Source organism: Oncorhynchus clarkii, chromosome 9 (genome assembly GCF_045791955.1).
Source record: "Oncorhynchus clarkii lewisi isolate Uvic-CL-2024 chromosome 9, UVic_Ocla_1.0, whole genome shotgun sequence".
NCBI lineage: Eukaryota > Metazoa > Chordata > Actinopteri > Salmoniformes > Salmonidae > Oncorhynchus > Oncorhynchus clarkii.
Genome location: NC_092155.1, coordinates 78,804,715 through 78,825,145, shown reverse-complemented (window position 1 = coordinate 78,825,145; position 20,431 = coordinate 78,804,715). Strand labels below are relative to the sequence as shown.

Sequence of the window (20,431 nt, the reverse complement as noted above, 5' to 3'; positions counted from 1 at the left end):
TGGAGGCACTGAACATCACCAACCTGGAGGCACTGAACATCACCAACCTGGAGGCACTGAACATCACCAACCTGGAGGCACTGAACATCACCAACCTGGAGGCACTGAACATCACCAACCTGGAGGCACTGAACATCACCAACCTGGAGGCACTGAACATCACCAACCTGGAGGCACTGAACACCACCAACCTGGAGGCACTGAACATCACCAACCTGGAGGCACTGAACATCACCAACCTGGAGGCACTGAACATCACCAACCTGGAGGCACTGAACATCACCAACCTGGAGGCACTGAACATCACCAACCTGGAGGCACTGAACACCACCAACCTGGAGGCACTGAACATCACCAACCTGGAGGCACTGAACATCACCAACCTTGAGGCACTGAACATCACCAACCTGTGAGACTTCTTTTCAATGTGCTCAGTCAGCGGTTCACTGCTCCATTGGCTAAGAAGAGACGACGGCGCTACCTGGTGGCAGAGACGAGCACTACAGGGGAGGCTGAGGAACAGCCTCAACATACACACCCGCAGCCAGTCTACAGTGTGTACAAAGTCTACCAAGCACTCTTTCACACAGAATCTAAAGATGTTTTTACACCGGCAGCCCAATGCTGATCTTTTTGCACAATTATTGGCAAAAGATCTGATTGGTCAAAAGACCAATAATTGGACAGAAGATTAGAATTGGTGTGTTTGTGTAAACACAGCCTAAATGACTACTAGTCTTTGGGGGAAAGCAGAGAGACCATGTCGGGGAAAGCAGAGAGATCATGACGAGGAAAGCAGAGAGATCATGACGGGGAAAGCAGAGAGATCATGACGGGGAAAGCAGAGAGATCATGTCGGGGGGAAAGCAGAGAGATCATGTCGGGGGGAAAGCAGAGAGATCATGTCGGGGGGAAAGCAGAGAGATCATGTCGGGGGGAAAGCAGAGAGATCATGTCGGGGGGAAAGCAGAGAGATCATGACAGGGAAAAGCAGAGAGATCATGTCGGGGAAAGCAGAGAGATCATGTCGGGGGAAAGCAGAGAGATCATGTCGGGGAAAGCAGAGAGATCATGTCGGGGGGAAAGCAGAGAGATCATGTCGGGGGGAAAGCAGAGAGATCATGTCAGGGAAAAGCAGAGAGATCATGAAGGGGAAATAAGAGAGATCATGTCGGGGAAAGCAGAGAGATCATGTCGGGGGGAAAGCAGAGAGATCATGTCGGGGGGGAAAGCAGAGAGATCATGTCGGGGAAAGCAGAGAGATCATGTCGGGGGGAAATCAGAGAGATCATGTCGGGGGAAAGCAGAGAGATCATGACAGGGAAAGCAGAGAGATCATGTCGGGGAAAGCAGAGAGATCATGTCGGGGGGAAATCAGAGAGATCATGTCGGGGGAAAGCAGAGAGATCATGACAGGGCAAAGTCAAATCAGAGAGATTATGTCAAAGCAGAGAGATGTCGGGGGAAAGCAGAGAGATCATGTCGGGGGGAAAGCAGAGAGATCATGAAGGGGAAATAAGAGAGATCATGTCGGGGAAAGCAGAGAGATCATGTCGGGGAAAGCAGAGAGATCATGACGGGGAAAGCAGAGAGATCATGTCGGGGGGAAAGCAGAGAGATCATGTCGGGGGGAAAGCAGAGAGATCATGTCGGGGGGAAAGCAGAGAGATCATGTCGAGGGGAAAGCAGAGAGATCATAAGGGGAAAGCAGAGAGATCATGAAGGGGAAATCAGAGAGATCATGTTGGGGGGAAAGCAGAGAGATCATGTCGGGGGGAAAGCAGAGAGATCATGTCGGGGGAAAGCAGAGAGATCATGTCGGGGGGAAAGCAGAGAGATCATGAAGGGGAAATAAGAGATCATGTCGGGGAAAGCAGAGAGATCATGTCGGGGAAAGCAGAGAGATCATGTCGGGGGTAAGCAGAGAGATCATGTCTGGGAAAGCAGAGAGATCATGTCGGGGGGAAAGCAGAGGGATCATGTCGGGGGGAAAGCAGAGAGATCATGTCAGGGAAAAGCAGAGGGATCAAATCAAATTTATTTTATATAGCCCTTCGTACATCAGCTGATATCTCAAAGTGCTGTACAGAAACCCAGCCTAAAACCCCAAACAGCAAGCAATGCAGGTGTAGAAGCACGGTGGCTAGGAAAAACTCCCTAGAAAGGCCAAAACCTAGGAAGAAACCTAGAGAGGAACCAGGCTATGTGGGGTGGCCTCTTCTGGCTGTGCTCTTCTGGCTGTGCCGGGTGGAGATTATAACAGAACATGGTCAAGATGTTCAAATGTTCATAAATGACCAGCATGGTCGAATAATAATAAGGCAGAACAGTTGAAACTGGAGCAGCAGCACAGTCAGGTGGACTGGGGACAGCAAGGAGTCATCATGTCAGGTATTCCTGGGGCATGGTCCTAGGGCTCAGGTCCTCCGAGAGAGAGAAAGAAAGAGAGAATTAGAGAGAGCATATGTGGGATGGCCAGTCCTCTTCTGGCTGTGCCGGGTGGAGATTATAACAGAACATGGCCAAGATGTTCAAATGTTCATAAATGACCAGCATGGTCGAATAATATTAAGGCAGAACAGTTGAAACTGGAGCAGCAGCACAGCCAGGTGGACTGGGGACAGCAAGGAGTCATCATGTCAGGTAGTCCTGGGGCATGGTCCTAGGGCTCAGGTCCTCCGAGAGAAAGAGAGAAGGAGAGAATTAGAGAACGCACACCTAGATTCACACAGGACACCGAATAGGACAGGAGAAGTACTCCAGATATAACAAACTGACCCTAGCCCCCCGACACATAAACTACTACTGCAGCATAAATACTGGAGGCTGAGACAGGAGGGGTCAGGAGACACTGTGGCCCATTCCGAGGACACCCCCGGACAGGGCCAAACAGGAAGGATATAACCCCACCCACTTTGCCAAAGCACAGCCCCCACACCACTAGAGGGATATCTTCAACCACCAACTTACCATCCTGAGACAAGGCTGAGTATAGCCCACAAAGACCTCCGCCACGGCCAACCCAGACAGGATGACCACATCAGTGACTCAACCCACTCAGGTGACGCACCCCCTCCAGGGACGGCATGAGAGAGCCCCAGTAAGCCAGTGACTCAGCCCCTGTAATAGGGTTAGAGGCAGAGAATCCCAGTGGAAAGAGGGGAACCGGCCAGGCAGAGACAGCAAGGGCGGTTCGTTGCTCCAGAGCCTTTCCGTTCACCCTCCCACTCCTGGGCCAGACTACACTCAATCATATGACCCACTGAAGAGATGAGTCTTCAGTAGAGACTTAAAGGTTGAGACCGAGTTTGCGTCTCTGACATGGGTAGGCAGACCGTTCCATAAAAATGGAGCTCTATAGGAGAAAGCCCTGCCTCCAGCTGTTTGCTTAGAAATTCTAGGGACAATTAGGAGGCCTGCGTCTTGTGACCGTAGCGTACGTGTAGGTATGTACGGCAGGACCAAATCAGAGAGATAGGTAGGAGCAAGCCCATGTAATGCTTTGTAGGTTAGCAGTAAAACCTTGAAATCAGCCCTTGCTTTGACAGGAAGCCAGTGTAGAGAGGCTAGCACTGGAGTAATATGATCACATTTTTTGGTTCTAGTCAGGATTCTAGCAGCCGTATTTAGCACTAACTGAAGTTTATTTATTTAGTGCTTTATCCGGGTAGCCGGAAAGTAGAGCATTGCAGTAGTCTAACCTAGAAGTGACAAAAGCATGGATTAATTTTTCTGCATCATTTTTGGACAGAAAGTTTCTGATTTTTGCAATGTTACGTAGATGGAAAAAAGCTGTCCTTGAAATGGTCTTGATATGTTCTTCAAAAGAGAGATCAGGGTCCAGAGTAACGCCGAGGTCCTTCAGTTTTATTTGAGACGACTGTACAACCATTAAGATTAATTGTCAGATTCAACAGAAGATCTCTTTGTTTCTTGGGACCTAGAACAAGCATCTCTGTTTTGTCCGAGTTTAAAAGTAGAAAGTTTGCAGCCATCCACTTCCTTATGTCTGAAACACATTCTTCTAGCAAGGGCAATTTTGGGGCTTCACCATGTTTAATTGAAATGTACAGCTGTGTGTCATCCGCATAGCAGTGAAAGTTAACATTATGTTTTCGAATAACATCCCCAAGAGGTAAAATATATAGTGAAAACAATAGTGGTCCTAAAACGGAACCTTGAGGAACACCGAAATTTACAGTTGATTTGTCAGAGGACAAACTATTCACAGAGACAAACTGATATCTTTCCGACAGATAAGATCTAAACCAGGCCATCATGTCGGGGGGAAAGCAGAGAGATCATGTCGGGGGGAAAGCAGAGAGATCATGTCGGGGGAAAGCAGAGGGATCATGTCGGGGAAAGCAGAGGGATCATGTCGGGGAAAGCAGAGAGATCATGTCGGGGGAAAGCAGAGAGATCATGTCGGGGGAAAGCAGAGAGATCAACAACCATAAAAGTTAAAGTTTAATACTTTTACAAGTTTTGATACAAATACTCACACCATAAAAAGTAAACCAGTACTTCTTTACCATAACAAACTGACATTCCCAGTAGGATACAGTAGGTTTCTGGAGCATCTCCACAGACCATTACCTTCAATTCTACCTTCAAGCCTAGTGGTTAGAGCGTTGGACTAGTAACCAAAAGGTTGCAAGTTCAAATCCCCGAGCTGACAAGGTACAAAGCTGTCGTTCTGCCCCTGAACAGAACAGTTAAACCCACTGTTCCTAGACCGTCATTGAAAATAAGAATTTGTTCTTAACTGACTTGCCTCGTTAAAAAAAAAAGGTAAAATAAAATTCTAATTTATAAAAAAGACAAGATGTTGTTGTAGCAAAAATGTGTCTTCTACTCAGACAGAGTGGTCCTTGTATGGACCATGTTGTTCCCGTGAACAACATATAAAACATTTATTTTTAAACAAAGCCAACAGAACAGTTACACGTGAACATATAAAAAAAGGTGATTGGGGCCCCCGTTACATTTGCAACAGATTCTGATTGTGCTCAATGTCTCACTTCTCACTGACTATCCAGTCCAGTGTATTGACATAATGAAAACATTTCTTACCGACACAGACCTTCCTTCCAACACTACAACTGTCTCGGGAAATATTGGGAGCAATGGTAAGCCAGCCTGTGAGCACGTTGTTCAGTCAGCTGGGGAGAGTAGATAGTGATGGTCTAGTTCTGTAAAATGGTTTTTTAAAAATGTTTTAAAAAAATGCATTTGAATTCACATAGAACCAGAAATAATAGAACTCTGAAAATTGAACCAGAAATATTAAAATAACTGAACTTTGACCCCAGAAAAGCAAGTATCATGCCGTTGTTAATGTGAAAGTTAACCTGAAAAGGGATAAAGCAGCAGTATCCTCTACTTGGTAACGTCACTGTGGCAATTCACAGTTCTTGAAAAGACGAACAAACTAGCTAGCTCCATTCTTAAAATGCGCAATTTTTTTTTTTCCTGCAACAGGAAGATATCAGAAGTCTTTTTTAAATGAACAGAGTATGTCCCAACGTTAAGCAGACATTCTTCCATACACACATTGATACAGTACCAGTCAACAGTTTAGACACACCTACTCATTCCAGGGTTTTTCTTTATTTTTACTATTTTCTACATTGTAGAATAATAGTGAAGACATCCAAACTATGAAATAACACATATGGAATCATGTAGTAACCAAAAACGTGTTAAACAAACTAAAATATATTTTATATTTGAGATTCTTCAAAGTAGCCACCATTGGCCTTGATGACAGCTTTGCACACTCTTGGCATTCTCTCAACCAGCTTGATGAGGTAGTCACCTGGAATGCATTTCAATTAACAGGTGTGCCTTGTTAAAAGTTAATTTGTGGAATTGATGTCCTTCTTAATGCGTCTTAGCCAATCAGTTGTGTTGTGACAAGGTAGGGGTGATCTGTGTGCAAAGCTGTCATCAAGGCAAAGGGTGGCTACTTTGAAGAATCTCAAACATTAAATACATTTTGATTTGTTAAACAGTTTTTTGGTTACTACATGATTCCATATGTGTTCATTTCATTGATTTGATGTCTTCACTATTATTCTACAATGTAGAACACTTCACAAATAAAGGAAAACCCCCTTGAATGAGTAGATGTGTCCAAACTGTTGACTGGTATTGTATGTATAACGTTACTAGATCATAAATTAACGTTAAGCAGCCAATCTTCCATACACACATTGCTACTAGTCTGCGTGCGTGATACGTAGTCTATGAAATACAGTGATGACTGATAAACAAATGTTTTTAAAAAACAAACAGCTGGTCCAGAAACCAAAGACAAGTAGTCATGTTGATATCCCAGTTGCCCCGTCATGTTGATATCCCAGTTGCCCCCCCGTCATGTTGATATCCCAGTTGCCCCCCCGTCATGTTGATATCCCAGTTGCCCCGTCATGTTGATATCCCAGTTGCCCCCCCGTCATGTTGATATCCCAGTTGCCCCCCCGTCATGTTGATATCCCAGTTGCCCCCCCGTCACGTTGATATCCCAGTTGCCCCGTCATGTTGATATCCCAGTTGCCCCGTCATGTTGATATCCCAGTTGCCCCCCCGTCATGTTGATATCCCAGTTGCCCCGTCACGTTGATATCCCAGTTGCCCCCCCGTCACGTTGATATCCCAGTTGCCCCCCCGTCACGTTGATATCCCAGTTGCCCCGTCACGTTGATATCCCAGTCCCCCCCGTCATGTTGATATCCCAGTTGCCCCCCCGTCATGTTGATATCCCAGTTGCCCCGTCACGTTGATATCCCAGTTGCCCCGTCATGTTGATATCCCAGTTGCCCCCCCGTCATGTTGATATCCCAGTTGCCCCCCCGTCATTGTTGATATCCCAGTTGCCCCCCCGTCACGTTGATATCCCAGTTGCCCCCCCGTCACGTTGTTGCCCCGTCACGTTGATATCCCAGTTGCCCCCCCGTCACGTTGATATCCCAGTTGCCCCCCCGTCACGTTGATATCCCAGTTGCCCCCCCGTCACGTTGATATCCCAGTTGCCCCGTCACGTTGATATCCCAGTTGCCCCCCCGTCACGTTGATATCCCAGTTGCCCCCCCGTCACGTTGATATCCCAGTTGCCCCGTCACGTTGATATCCCAGTTGCCCCGTCACGTTGATATCCCAGTTGCCCCGTGTTGAGAACTTTCATTTGTTTAATGCCAACAGCATTAAGTGTCACATGCAGAAGTAAAAAGGAGCACTGGTCTGCCTGATCTAATGGTAAACTACCAGTGATGTGTTGGAAGACATTTTTCAGTCATGTCCATAAGTAAAGTCAAAATTCTAGTCATAGAAATACAATGAATAGAATGATTTTCTAGCCATTCTATTTCTAAAAGCACCAAATTGAAATGTCAATGACACGCAGGCACTTCTGCGATGGTTGGAGGCGCACCAATCCACGTCCTGGTTTTCCAAAAACAAAGTCCTGTACGGTGAACCGAGCTGGTATGATGAGCAACCTGGCCTTGGGTCCCTGTAATTTAGTTGGTTCCGTGAACCACACTTGCATAACAAGTAAGCCTGCCTAGAGTTATGGCTTGGTGGGCTAACACAAGTTTAGGATTTAGCTCAGCAGGCTAACACAGTCTTGTCCCGGGGGTTCAAACCCACTCCAGTCACACCCTCCAACCCTGTTACACCCACCCATCCTCCCCCAACTCCAGCTCAAATTCCAGGTCCTCCTCTATAAGTTCCAGGTCCTCCTCTATAAGTCCCAGGTCCTCCTCCACGATGTTGTCTCGACACCTCTCACACCTCTCCTCCTCCAGAGGGACCAGCAGTTCACAGATGGCCGCCCTCACACAAAGAACCGGCTCCATCACCTACCGGTAAAAACGGGACATTGTAAAAGATAAAATATATAAAAAATAAAATAAAAAGGTATTGCACAATGACATGTTAAAAGATGCATTCTAGAGACTTTAGTCTGCTTATACAAACACCTGAAGATATAGTTTGGAGTGCATTTTCAGTTCTTAAATAAATATTGAATGTATTGGAAAAAGGTTATCAAACTGGGACCTGTGCCACTCAGCATGAAGGAGCTGGATTGGGGGTAAGGGCCAGAGAGATAGACTAGTGTCCTGTCCAGGGGGTGTCCTGGTACATCAAGAGGTCTCACTACAGAAACAGGTGATAGACTAGTGTCCTGTCCAGGGGGTGTCCTGGTACATCAAGCTGTCTCACTACAGAAACAGGAGATCGACTCCTGTTATATGGGTTGTTCTGGTACATCAAGCTGTCTCACTACAGAAACAGGAGATAGACTAGTGTCCTGTCCAGGGGGTGTCCTGGTACATCAAGAGGTCTCACTACAGAAACAGGAGATCGACCCATAGGACAGGAGTCTTTCTGGCTCTCACCTCCATGCCCCTGTCCCCCAGGGCGGGCAGCCTGACGGGGAAGCCGGGGCAGACCATCAGGCTCTCCAGATCCAGCAGCAGAGTCACCAGCTGGGTGATGGTTCCGAGGCGGGGAGGGTGGACCTCGTACAGGGGGTGGGTCAGCAGCAGGGGCTGGCCCTGTACCGTCACCTGGTTGAAGACGATGCACAATAACAAGCTCAACTCCTCCTTCAATAGTTCACAAGCTTAAAAAGGGGGGAAGTTCAGTATTTTACAACAATGTTAGATGGTTCCTCACCCTGAAAAGTACTCAATGGGGCCTGGACAAACTGTAATCCATGCTTCGGTTTTCTGTAAACAGACACTTGAAAACTTGCGAGGAACCATTCTAACATTAAGTTGTAAAATACTTTGGAGGTGAGGCTTTGGGTGCCGTCGGCCCAAAAGGAAAATCGGACTGATACAAAAGATAGGAGGTGTCACAGTTATGGATGGCGTTTCTGCCCTAAAGCCTTCATCAGTAACGAGACCAAAAGGACTAGTCAAAGGTAGTGCATTTATTTTAGGGAATTAGGGTGCCATCTGGAACACGGCCTAAGTTGAATTGAACTTTCCCTACCTGGAAGTATATTTTACCCCTACCAGGAAGTCTCTTTTCCCCCCTACCTGGAAGTCTCTTTTTCCCCCCCTACCTGGAAGTCTCTTTTTCCCCCCTACCTGGAAGTCTCTTTTCCCTACCTGGAAGTATATTTTACCCCTACCTGGAAGTCTCTCTTTCCCCCCCTACCTGGAAGTCTCTTCCCCCCCCCCCCCCCCCCCCCTACCTGGAAGTCTCTCCCCCCCCCCCCCCCCCTACCTGGAAGTCTCTTTCCCCCCCTACCTGGAAGTCTCTTTCCACCCCCTACCTGGAAGTCTCTTTCCACCCCCTACCTGGAAGTCTCTTTCCACCCCCTACCTGGAAGTCTCTTTCCCCCCCCTACCTGGAAGTCTCTTTTCCCCCCTACCTGGAAGTCTCTCTTTCCCCCTACCTGGAAGTCTCTTTTCCCCCCTACCTGGAAGTCTCTCTTTCCCCCTACCTGGAAGTCTCTTTCCCCCCCCCTACCTGGAAGTCTCTTTCCCCCCCCCTACCTGGAAGTCTCTTCCCCCCCCCCTACCTGGAAGTCTCTTTCCCCCCCCCTACCTGGAAGTCTCTTTCCCCCCCCCTACCTGGAAGTCTCTTTCCCCCCTACCTGGAAGTTTCTTTCCCCCCTACCTGGAAGTCTCTTTCCCCCCCCCCCTACTTGGAAGTCTCTTTCCCCCCTACCTGGAAGTCTCTTTCCCCCCCCCCTTTCCCCCCTACCTGGAAGTCTCTTTCCCCCCTACCTGGAAGTCTCTTTTCCCCCCCCTACCTGGAAGTCTCTTTCCCCCCTACCTGGAAGTCTCTTTCCCCCCCCCTACCTGGAAGTCTCTTTTCCCCCCTACCTGGAAGTCTCTCTTTCCCCCTACCTGGAAGTCTCTTTCCCCCCCCCTACCTGGAAGTCTCTTTCCCCCCCCCTACCTGGAAGTCTCTTTCCCCCCCCCTACCTGGAAGTCTCTTTCCCCCCTACTTGGAAGTCTCTTTCCCCCCTACCTGGAAGTCTCTTTCCCCCCTACCTGGAAGTCTCTTTTCCCCCCCCTACCTGGAAGTCTCTTTTCCCCCCCCTACCTGGAAGTCTCTTTCCCCCCTACCTGGAAGTCTCTTTCCCCCCTACCTGGAAGTCTACCTGGAAGTCTCTTTCCCCCCCCCCCTCTACCTGGAAGTCTCTTTCCCCCCCCCTCTACCTGGAAGTCTCTTTCCCCCCCCCCTCTACCTGGAAGTCTCTTTCCCCCCTACCTGGAAGTCTCTTTCCCCCCTACCTGGAAGTCTCTTTCCCCCCTACCTGGAAGTCTCTTTCCCCCCTACCTGGAAGTCTCTTTCCCCCCTACCTGTAAGTCTCTTTCCCCCCTACCTGGAAGTTTCTTTCCCCCCTACCTGGAAGTCTCTTTCCCCCCTACCTGGAAGTCTCTTTCCCCCCTACCTGGAAGTCTCTTTCCCCCCTACCTGGAAGTCTCTTTCCCCCCTACTTGGAAGTCTCTTTCCCCCCCTACCTGGAAGTCTCTTCCCCCCCCCCCCCCCCTACCTGGAAGTCTCTCCCCCCCCCCCCCTGGAAGTCTCTACCTGGAAGTCTCTTTCCCCCCCTACCTGGAAGTCTCTTTCCCCCCTACCTGGAAGTCTCTTTCCCCCCCCTACCTGGAAGTCTCTTTCCCCCCCCCCTCTACCTGGAAGTCTCTTTCCCCCCCCCTCTCTACCTGGAAGTCTCTTTCCCCCCTACCTGGAAGTCTCTTTCCCCCCTACCTGGAAGTCTCTTTCCCCCCTACCTGGAAGTCTCTTTCCCCCCTACCTGGAAGTCTCTTTCCCCCCTACCTGGAAGTTTCTTTCCCCCCTACCTGGAAGTTTCTTTCCCCCCTACCTGGAAGTCTCTTTCCCCCCTACCTGGAAGTCTCTTTCCCCCCTACCTGGAAGTCTCTTTCCCCCCTACCTGGAAGTCTCTTTCCCCCCTACCTGGAAGTCTCTTTCCCCCCTACCTGGAAGTCTCTTTCCCCCCTACCTGGAAGTCTCTTTTCCCCCCCCTACTTGGAAGTCTCTTTTCCCCCCTACTTGGAAGTCTCTTTCCCCCCCTACCTGGAAGTCTCTTCCCCCCCCTGGAAGTCTCTTTCCCCCCTACCTGGAAGTCTCTTTCCCCCCTGGAAGTCTCTTTCCCCCCTACCTGGAAGTCTCTTTCCCCCCCTACCTGGAAGTCTCTTTCCCCCCCTACCTGGAAGTCTCCCCTACCTACCTGGAAGTCTCTTTCCACCCCCTACCTGGAAGTCTCTTTCCACCCCCTACCTGGAAGTCTCTTTCCCCCCCCTACCTGGAAGTCTCTTTTCCCCCCTACCTGGAAGTCTCTCTTTCCCCCTACCTGGAAGTCTCTTTCCCCCCCCCTACCTGGAAGTCTCTTTCCCCCCCCTACCTGGAAGTCTCTTTCCCCCCCCCTCTACCTGGAAGTCTCTTTCCCCCCCCCTACCTGGAAGTCTCTTTCCCCCCCCCTACCTGGAAGTCTCTTTCCCCCCTACCTGGAAGTTTCTTTCCCCCCTACCTGGAAGTCTCTTTCCCCCCCCCTACTTGGAAGTCTCTTTCCCCCCTACCTGGAAGTCTCTTTTCCCCCCTACCTGGAAGTCTCTCTTTCCCCCTACCTGGAAGTCTCTTTCCCCCCCCCTGGAAGTCTCTTTCCCCCCCCCTACCTGGAAGTCTCTTTCCCCCCCCCTCTACCTGGAAGTCTCTTTCCCCCCTACCTGGAAGTCTCTTTCCCCCCTACCTGGAAGTCTCTTTCCCCCCCCCTACCTGGAAGTCTCTTTCCCCCCTACCTGGAAGTCTCTTTTCCCCCCTACCTGGAAGTCTCTTTTCCCCCCCCTACCTGGAAGTCTCTTTCCCCCCCCTACCTGGAAGTCTCTTTCCCCCCTACCTGGAAGTCTCTTTCCCCCCCCTACCTGGAAGTCTCTTTCCCCCCCCCTACCTGGAAGTCTCTTTCCCCCCCCCTCTCTACCTGGAAGTCTCTTTCCCCCCCCCTCTACCTGGAAGTCTCTTTCCCCCCTACCTGGAAGTCTCTTTCCCCCCTACCTGGAAGTCTCTTTCCCCCCTACCTGGAAGTCTCTTTCCCCCCTACCTGGAAGTCTCTTTCCCCCCTACCTGGAAGTCTCTTTCCCCCCTACCTGGAAGTCTCTTTCCCCCCTACCTGGAAGTCTCTTTTCCCCCCCCCCTACTTGGAAGTCTCTTTCCCCCCCTACCTGGAAGTCTCTTTCCCCCCCCTACCTGGAAGTCTCTTTCCCCCCTACTTGGAAGTCTCTTTCCCCCCCTACTTGGAAGTCTCTTTCCCCCCCCCTACCTGGAAGTCTCTTTCCCCCCTACCTGGAAGTCTCTTTCCCCCCTACCTGGAAGTCTCTTTCCCCTCTACCTGGAAGTCTCTTTCCCCCCTACCTGGAAGTCTCTTTTTCCCCCCTACCTGGAAGTCTCTTTTTCCCCCCCTACCTGGAAGTCTCTTTTTCCCCCCCTACCTGGAAGTCTCTCTTTCCCCCCCCTACCTGGAAGTCTCTCTTTCCCCCCCCTACCTGGAAGTCTCTTTCCCCTACCTGGAAGCAGAAGCCAGGTTGGATCTGGAGAACTGTGTCAGCCATGGTAGAGAGTTTAGAGCACTGGAGGAGTTGTATTAGAGGTCCCCTGGCCATGACCCCTACCCAGTGGGCTGGTAGCACCGTGCGGCGCAGGGCCCTCAGGAACCCAAACAGAGCTGCCTCCCTCTCGTCACGACAGGACTCGCTGCCGTCGGCCAGACTGAAGGTCTCTGTGATCTAGAGGGACGGTGGGGGTAGAGGGAGGAGTGAAAGAGAGAGAGAGAGAGAGAGAGAGTAATGACAGAGATGAATGTGAGGAGAGATCAAAAACTGGGTTAAATACACGTGTCAAAATACTCCCAAACACTTGATCCGAGGTTAATTTGGTTTGCCCTGTACAGATAACCATTCCAATCATGTCCATGATCGATGGAGAGAGAGAACCATTCCAATCATGTCCATGATCGATGGAGAGAGAGAACCAATCCAATCATGTCCATGATCGATGGAGAGAGAGAACCAATCCAATCATGTCCATGATCGATGGAGAGAGAGAACCAATCCAATCATGTCCATGATCGATGGAGAGAGAGAACCAATCCAATCATGTCCATGATCGATGGAGAGAGAGAACCAATCCAATCATGTCCATGATCGATGGAGAGAGAGAACCAATCCAATCATGTCCATGATCGATGGAGAGAGAGAACCAATCATGTCAATCATGTCCATGATCGATGGAGAGAGAGAACCAATCCAATCATGTCCATGATCGATGGAGAGAGAGAACCAATCCAATCATGTCCATGATCGATGGAGAGAGAGAACCAATCCAATCATGTCCATGATCCAATCCAATCATGTCCATGATCGATGGAGAGAGAGAACCAATCCAATCATGTCCATGATCGATGGAGAGAGAGAACCAATCCAATCATGTCCATGATCGATGGAGAGAGAGAACCAATCCAATCATGTCCAATGATCGACGGAGAGAGAGAACCAATCCAATCATGTCCATGATCGATGGAGAGAGAGAACCAATCCAATCATGTCCATGATCGATGGAGAGAGAGAACCAATCCAATCATGTCCATGATCGATGGAGAGAGAGAACCAATCCAATCATGTCCATGATCGATGGAGAGAGAGAACCAATCCAATCATGTCCATGCTAAATAGAGTAAAGAACAAAGGGAGAGAGATTAAAAGAGAGGGACTGACGGACAGCTCACCTCTGGAGTGACATCATCAAGAGTGACATCATGGATGACCTCGGTGGTCAACCCAGGCATGACCTTTGACCCCGTGACCTCTGGCAGGTCAGGTGGTCCGAGGTGGATGACGGTTCGAGGTATCTCGGCGTACAGCTCTACTAGTTGTTCCTCCTCGGTGTAGTCCAGTGGGGCCGTCTCTGTCCTGCTCATACTGTACGGTGACGAGGGCTCAGTAAGGGGCTGGTGCAGAGGTGGACCTAGTTGCTGCACAGCTGTTGGTTCAGATGTCATGTAGTTAACTGATGGGGGTTCAACTGCAGGCTCCAGGACTGCGGAGGCCTTGGGAGAAAAATAAAATAAAAACATTGATGAGCTGGTTTTACTAAATCAATGGACTAGCTGGTTTTACTAAATCAATGGACTAGCTTGGTTTTACTAAAATCGATGGACTAGCTTGGTTTTACTAAATCAATGGACTAGCTTGGTTTTACTAAAATAGATGGACTAGCTTGGTTTTACTAAAAATTGATGGACTAGCTTGGTTTTACTAAAAATTGATGGACTAGCTTGGTTTTACTAAAAATTGATGGACTAGCTTGGTTTTACTAAAAATTGATGGACTAGATGGACTAGCTGGTTTTACTAAAAATTGATGGACTAGCTTGGTTTTACTAAAAATAGATGGACTAGCTTGGTTTTACTAAAATTGATGGACTAGCTTGGTTTTACTAAAATCGATGGACTTGCTTGGTTTTACTAAAAATTGATGGACTAGCTTGGTTTTACTAAAAATTGATGGACTAGCTTGGTTTTACTAAAAATTGATGGACTAGCTTGGTTTTACTAAAAATTGATGGACTAGCCTGGTTTTACTAAAAATTGATGGACTAGCTTGGTTTTACTAAAAATTGATGGACTAGCTTGGTTTTACTAAAAATTGATGGACTAGCTTGGTTTTACTAAAAATTGATGGACTAGCTTGGTTTTACTAAAAATAGATGGACTAGCTTGGTTTTACTAAAATTGATGGACTAGCTTGGTTTTACTAAAATCGATGGACTTGCTTGGTTTTACTAAAAATTGATGGACTAGCTTGGTTTTACTAAAAATTGATGGACTAGCTTGGTTTTACTAAAAATTGATGGACTAGCTTGGTTTTACTAAAAATTGATGGACTAGCCTGGTTTTACTAAAAATTGATGGACTAGCTTGGTTTTACTAAAAATCGATGGACTTGCTTGGTTTTACTAAAAATTGATGGACTAGCTTGGTTTTACTAAAAATTGATGGACTAGCTTGGTTTTACTAAAAATCGATGGACTTGCTTGGTTTTACTAAAAATTGATGGACTAGCTTGGTTTTACTAAAAATTGATGGACTAGCCTGGTTTTACTAAAAATTGATGGACTAGCTTGGTTTTACTAAAAATTGATGGACTAGCTTGGTTTTACTAAAAATTGATGGACTAGCTTGGTTTTACTAAAAATTGATGGACTAGCTTGGTTTTACTAAAAATTGATGGACTAGCCTGGTTTTACTAAAAATTGATGGACTAGCTTGGTTTTACTAAAAATTGATGGACTAGCCTGGTTTTACTAAAAATTGATGGACTAGCCTGGTTTTACTAAAAATTGATGGACTAGCCTGGTTTTACTAAAAATTGATGGACTAGCCTGGTTTTACTAAAAATTGATGGACTAGCCTGGTTTTACTAAAAATTGATGGACTAGCCTGGTTTTACTAAAAATTGATGGACTAGCCTGGTTTTACTAAAAATTGATGGACTAGCTTGGTTTTACACACCAAGCTGTGACAATGCAATAGATTCCCAGTAAAAAGTCCCATTCAGCACCAGCTATCGAATTTGTGAATACGGTGATGATGATGTGTGTGTGACTCACTACCTGAGAAGCGAGGCTGGGGCCAGGGGTGATGGTAATTTGGTTGCCGTTCATCCTGATGAACTGGAGGTTGCCATGGTCGCCCTGGTAACAGCTCTGCGGGTAGGGCTGGGGATAGGGCAGGGATTTTAATACAATTATACTATAGATGCATACATTCAGCATTATGGTCAATTGCAATTGGTGTAATGCATGCTGAACGCGGAACGAGGGAGTTTGTTGTGTTGAAATTCTCTGCAAAAAAAGTGTTCTATTGAAAAAAGTTTGGTTACTAGCGACCCGGTTAACCTCAGTTGCTGGGACCACTATATCTCTCCAGGGATCCTGTCAACTAATAGTTTGACGAGCTGCTTGGTAGCTCAGCTAGCTTAGCTGCTAACTCAATATCAAGCTAGCGAGGGTTTCCTTGACAGCTTGAACACAGCCCGCAACACGTTTAGCCCTTGCGGGCCTGCGGAATGTCCCGGGCTTTGTGGCTGTCTAAATCCCCGTTGCTGGCGTTTCCATCAGATCTGCCCTGCCTGGAATTACATGGAGTACCAGCGATAGCCTACCATGACATCCAAAACTAAAATGGAGTACCAGCGATAGCCTACCATGACATCCAAAACTAAAATGGAGTACCAGCGATAGCCTACCATGACATCCAAAACTAAAATGGAGTACCAGCGATAGCCTACCATGACATCCAAAACTAAAATGGAGTACCAGCGATAGCCTACCATGACATCCAAAACTAAAATGGAGTACCAGCGATAGCCTACCATGACATCCAAAACTAAAATGGAGTACCAGCGATAGCCTACCATGACATCCAAAACTAAAATGGAGTACCAGCGATAGCCTACCATGACATCCAAAACTAAAATGGAGTACCAGCGATAGCCTACCATGACATCCAAAACTAAAATGGAGTACCAGCGATAGCCTACCATGACATCCAAAACTAAAATGGAGTACCAGCGATAGCCTACCATGACATCCAAAACTAACATGGAGTACCAGCGATAGCCTACCATGACATCCAAAACTAAAAGACGGAGTAATGGAGAGTTTCTTGATCACAGGTGGGGGGAAAAAAAGAGTGTTCTACAAGCAGTTGCTACATTTACATTTAAGCAGATGCTCTTATCAAGAGCGAATTACATGAGCAATTAGGGATACGTGCAAAGCTGTCAAGGCAAAAAGGGTGGCTACCTTGAAGAATCTCCGATACAAAATATATTTTTGATTTGTTTAACACTTTTTTTTGGTTACTACATGATTCCATATGTGTTATTTCATAGTTGTAATGTTTTCAGTATTATTTTACAATGTAGAAAATAGTTTTAAAAAAATGAAGAAAAAGCCTGGAATGGATAGGTGTGACCAAACGTTTGACTGGTACTGTAGGTGTGCCAACCTTGTAGTGTCATACCCAAGAAGACTCAAGGCTGTAATCGCTGCCAAAGGTGCTTCAACAAAGTACTAAGTAAAGGGTCTGAATACTTGGCGCCCCCCCCCTTGGGTTGTGCCGTGGCGGCGATCTTTGTGGGCTATACTCGGCCTTGTCTCAGGATGGTAAGTTGGTGGTTGAAGATATCCCTCTAGTGGTGTGGGGGCTGTGCTTTGGCAAAGTGGGTGGGGTTATATCCTTCCTGTTTGGCCCTGTCCGGGGGGTATCATCGGATGGGGCCACAGTGTCTCCTGACCCCTCCTGTCTCAGCCTCCAGCATTTATGCTGCAGTAGTTTATGTGTCGGGGGGCTAGGGTCAGTTTGTTATATCTGCAGTACTTCTCCTGTCTCATCCGGTGTCCTGTGTGAATTTAAGTATGCTCTCTCTAATTCTCTCTTTCTTTCTCTCTCTCGGAGGACCCTAGGACCATGCCTCAGGACTACCTGGCATGATGACTCCTTGCTGTGCCCAGTCCACCTGTCCGTGCTGCTGCTCCAGTTTCAACTGTTCTGCCTGTTCACCGGACGTGCTACCTGTCCCAGATCTGCTGTTTTCAACTCTCTAGAGACAGCAGGAGCGGTAGAGATACTCTGAATGATCGGCTATGAAAAGCCAACTGACGTTTACTCCTGAGGTGCTGACTTGCTGCACCCTCGACAACTACTGTGATTATTATTATTTGTTCTGTTATAATCTCCACCTGGCACAGCCAGAAGAGGACTGGCCACCCCTCATAGCCTGGTTCCTCTCTAGGTTTCTAATCTCCACCCGGCACAGCCAGAAGAGGACTGGCCACCCCTCATAGCCTGGTTCCTCTCTAGGCTGGGTTTCTGTACAGCACTTTGAGATATCAGCTGATGTATTTATAAAGCCCTTCATACATTTGATTTGATACTTATGTAAATGTGATATTTCAGGTTTTTTTTTACCCGTTTTTGCCTAGCAAAATGTTTGAAAGGTCAAGGGGTCAAAATCCTTTCCAAATGCACAGTGTATGTACACACACAGTATGTATGCACACGTACAGTTGAAGTCGGACGTTTACATACACCTTAGCCAAATACATTTACTAACTTTTTCACAATTCCTGACATTAAATCCGAGTAAAAATTCCCTGTCTTAGGTCAGTTAGGACCACCACTTTATTTTAAGAATGTGAAATGTCAGAATAATAGTAGAGAAAATGATTTATTTCCGCTTTTATTTCTTTCATCACATTCCCAGTGGGTCAGAAGTTTACATACACTCAATTAGTATTTGGTAGCATTGCCTTTAAATTGTTTAACTTGGGTCAAACGTTTCGGGTAGCCTGTTGTTCTGGGATTGATTTGCACAAGTACGTTCATCTCTAGGAGACAGAACGCGTCTCCTTCCTGAGCGGTATGATGGCTGCGTGGTCCCATGGTGTTTATACTTGCGTACTATTGTTTGTACAGATGAACGTGGTACCTTCAGGCGTTTTGAAATTACTCCCAAGGATGAACCAGACTTGTGACGGTCTACATTTTTTTTTCTGAGGTCTTGGCTGATTTATTTTGATTTTCCCGTGATGTCAAGCAAAGAGGCACTGAGTTTGAAGGTAGGCCTTGAAATACATCCACAGATACACCTCCAATTGATTCAAATGAGCTCAATTAGCCTATCAGAAGCTTCTAAAGTCATGACATCATTTTCCAAGCTGTTTAAAGGCACAGTCAACTTAGTGTATGTAAACTTCTGACCCACTGGAATTGTGATACAGTGAATTATAAGTGAAATAATCTGTCTCTAAACAATTGTTAGACAAATGACTTGTGTCATGCATAAAGTAAATCTCCTAACCGACTTGCCAAAACTATAGTTTGTTAATTAACAATAAATTAGTGGAGTTAAAAAGTTTTAATGACTCCAACCTAAGTGTATGCAAAACTTCCGACTTCAACTGTACATTCGTATGCGTTGTTGGTCCTTACCTGAACACAGCTGCTGGGGTAGGGTTCCTCTGACCCAGATACACCACTACTGGGGTTTACAGGCATATAGGATGGAGACATCTAGAACCAGAGGAAGATAAAGAAACATCATATTGTGCTGGATAACAAATTCTGCGGCACAACTAAAAATGTCCTTATTAATTCATTTAGAGGTAATGACCTCCATCTCATCTGATCCATACTGCAAATCATCCATTTTGTGACATTTAAAAAATAAATATATAAATATAAATAAATAAATATTTATAAATATATATATATAAATAAATATAAATAAATAAATATATAAATACATAATAAAATATATATATAAAAATAAATATATATATATATAAATAAATATATATATAAATAAATATAAATAAATAAATAAATAAATAAATATAAATAAATAAATATATAAATAAATAATAAAATATATATATAAAAATAAATATATATATATATATATAAATAAATATATATAAATAAATATATATATAAATAAATATAAATAAATAAATATATATATAAATAAATATATATATAAATAAATATATATAAATAAATAAATATATAAATAAATAATAAAATAATATAATAAAATATATATAAATAAATAAATATATAAATATATATATATATAAATATATATATATATATAAAAATAAATATATATATATAAAAATAAATATAAATAAACAAATATAAATAAATAAATAAATAATAAAATATATATATAAAAATAAATATATATAAATATATATAAATAAATAAATAAATATATATAAATATATATGAATAAATAAATATATAAATAAATATATAAATAAATAAAAATAAATAAATATATAAATAAATATTTAAAAAAATATATATATATAAATAAATATAAATAAATACATATATAAATAAATACTAAAATATATATATAAAAATAAATATATATAAATATATATAAATAAATAAATATAAATATATATAAATAAATAAATATATATATAAATAAATATAAATAAATAAATATATAAATAAATATAAATAAATAAATAAATATATATAAATAAATATATAAATAATATATAAATAAATAAATTATTTGAACTATTTTAATAGTTGGATAGTTCCTTACTCATGATAATTACGTGTGTACACCTTTAAGAGTGTTCCGCAAATTTAAAAAAACAAAGCTTCAGTAAAATAGATATTTAGTTATGAAACATTGGAGACAAGATGGTTTTCTGTAAAAAAGGTGCAACCGTGGACACAAAGCAACGCTCCATTTGTTTCTATGGCAGAGGATATGGTACAGCTAAGCCTAAAATCAGACTTGCCTGTGCTAATGGTTCTCCCCTTTGTTCCTCAAATTATCCTAATGTAACAGCAGCCTGAGCA

At 45.1% G+C, this 20,431-nt stretch overlaps 2 protein-coding genes across 3 annotated transcripts in view; one reads left to right on the top strand and one right to left on the bottom strand.

Annotated features, from left to right (window-relative positions):
- LOC139417627 (toll-like receptor 13) overlaps positions 1-413 on the top strand; it is a 3,773-nt gene extending 3,360 nt beyond the window's left edge. Inside the window, exon 3 of the mRNA XM_071166835.1 lies at positions 1-413. This exon is cut by the window's left edge and continues 211 nt beyond it. Within this exon, the coding sequence (XP_071022936.1) occupies positions 1-413 (413 nt within the window).
- A 6,683-nt stretch (positions 414-7,096) lies between these two features.
- LOC139416967 (uncharacterized) overlaps positions 7,097-20,431 on the bottom strand; it is a 47,837-nt gene continuing 34,502 nt past the window's right edge. For both annotated transcript variants that reach the window (XM_071166190.1, XM_071166191.1), the window contains 6 exons: positions 19,037-19,117; positions 15,652-15,756; positions 13,766-14,086; positions 12,549-12,767; positions 8,403-8,573; positions 7,097-7,862 (listed from right to left, as the gene is read on the bottom strand). In XM_071166190.1, coding sequence (XP_071022291.1) covers positions 7,674-7,862; positions 8,403-8,573; positions 12,549-12,767; positions 13,766-14,086; positions 15,652-15,756; positions 19,037-19,117 — 1,086 coding nt within the window. In that variant the 3' untranslated portion in view covers positions 7,097-7,673. The remainder of the gene's footprint in view (positions 7,863-8,402; positions 8,574-12,548; positions 12,768-13,765; positions 14,087-15,651; positions 15,757-19,036; positions 19,118-20,431) is intronic.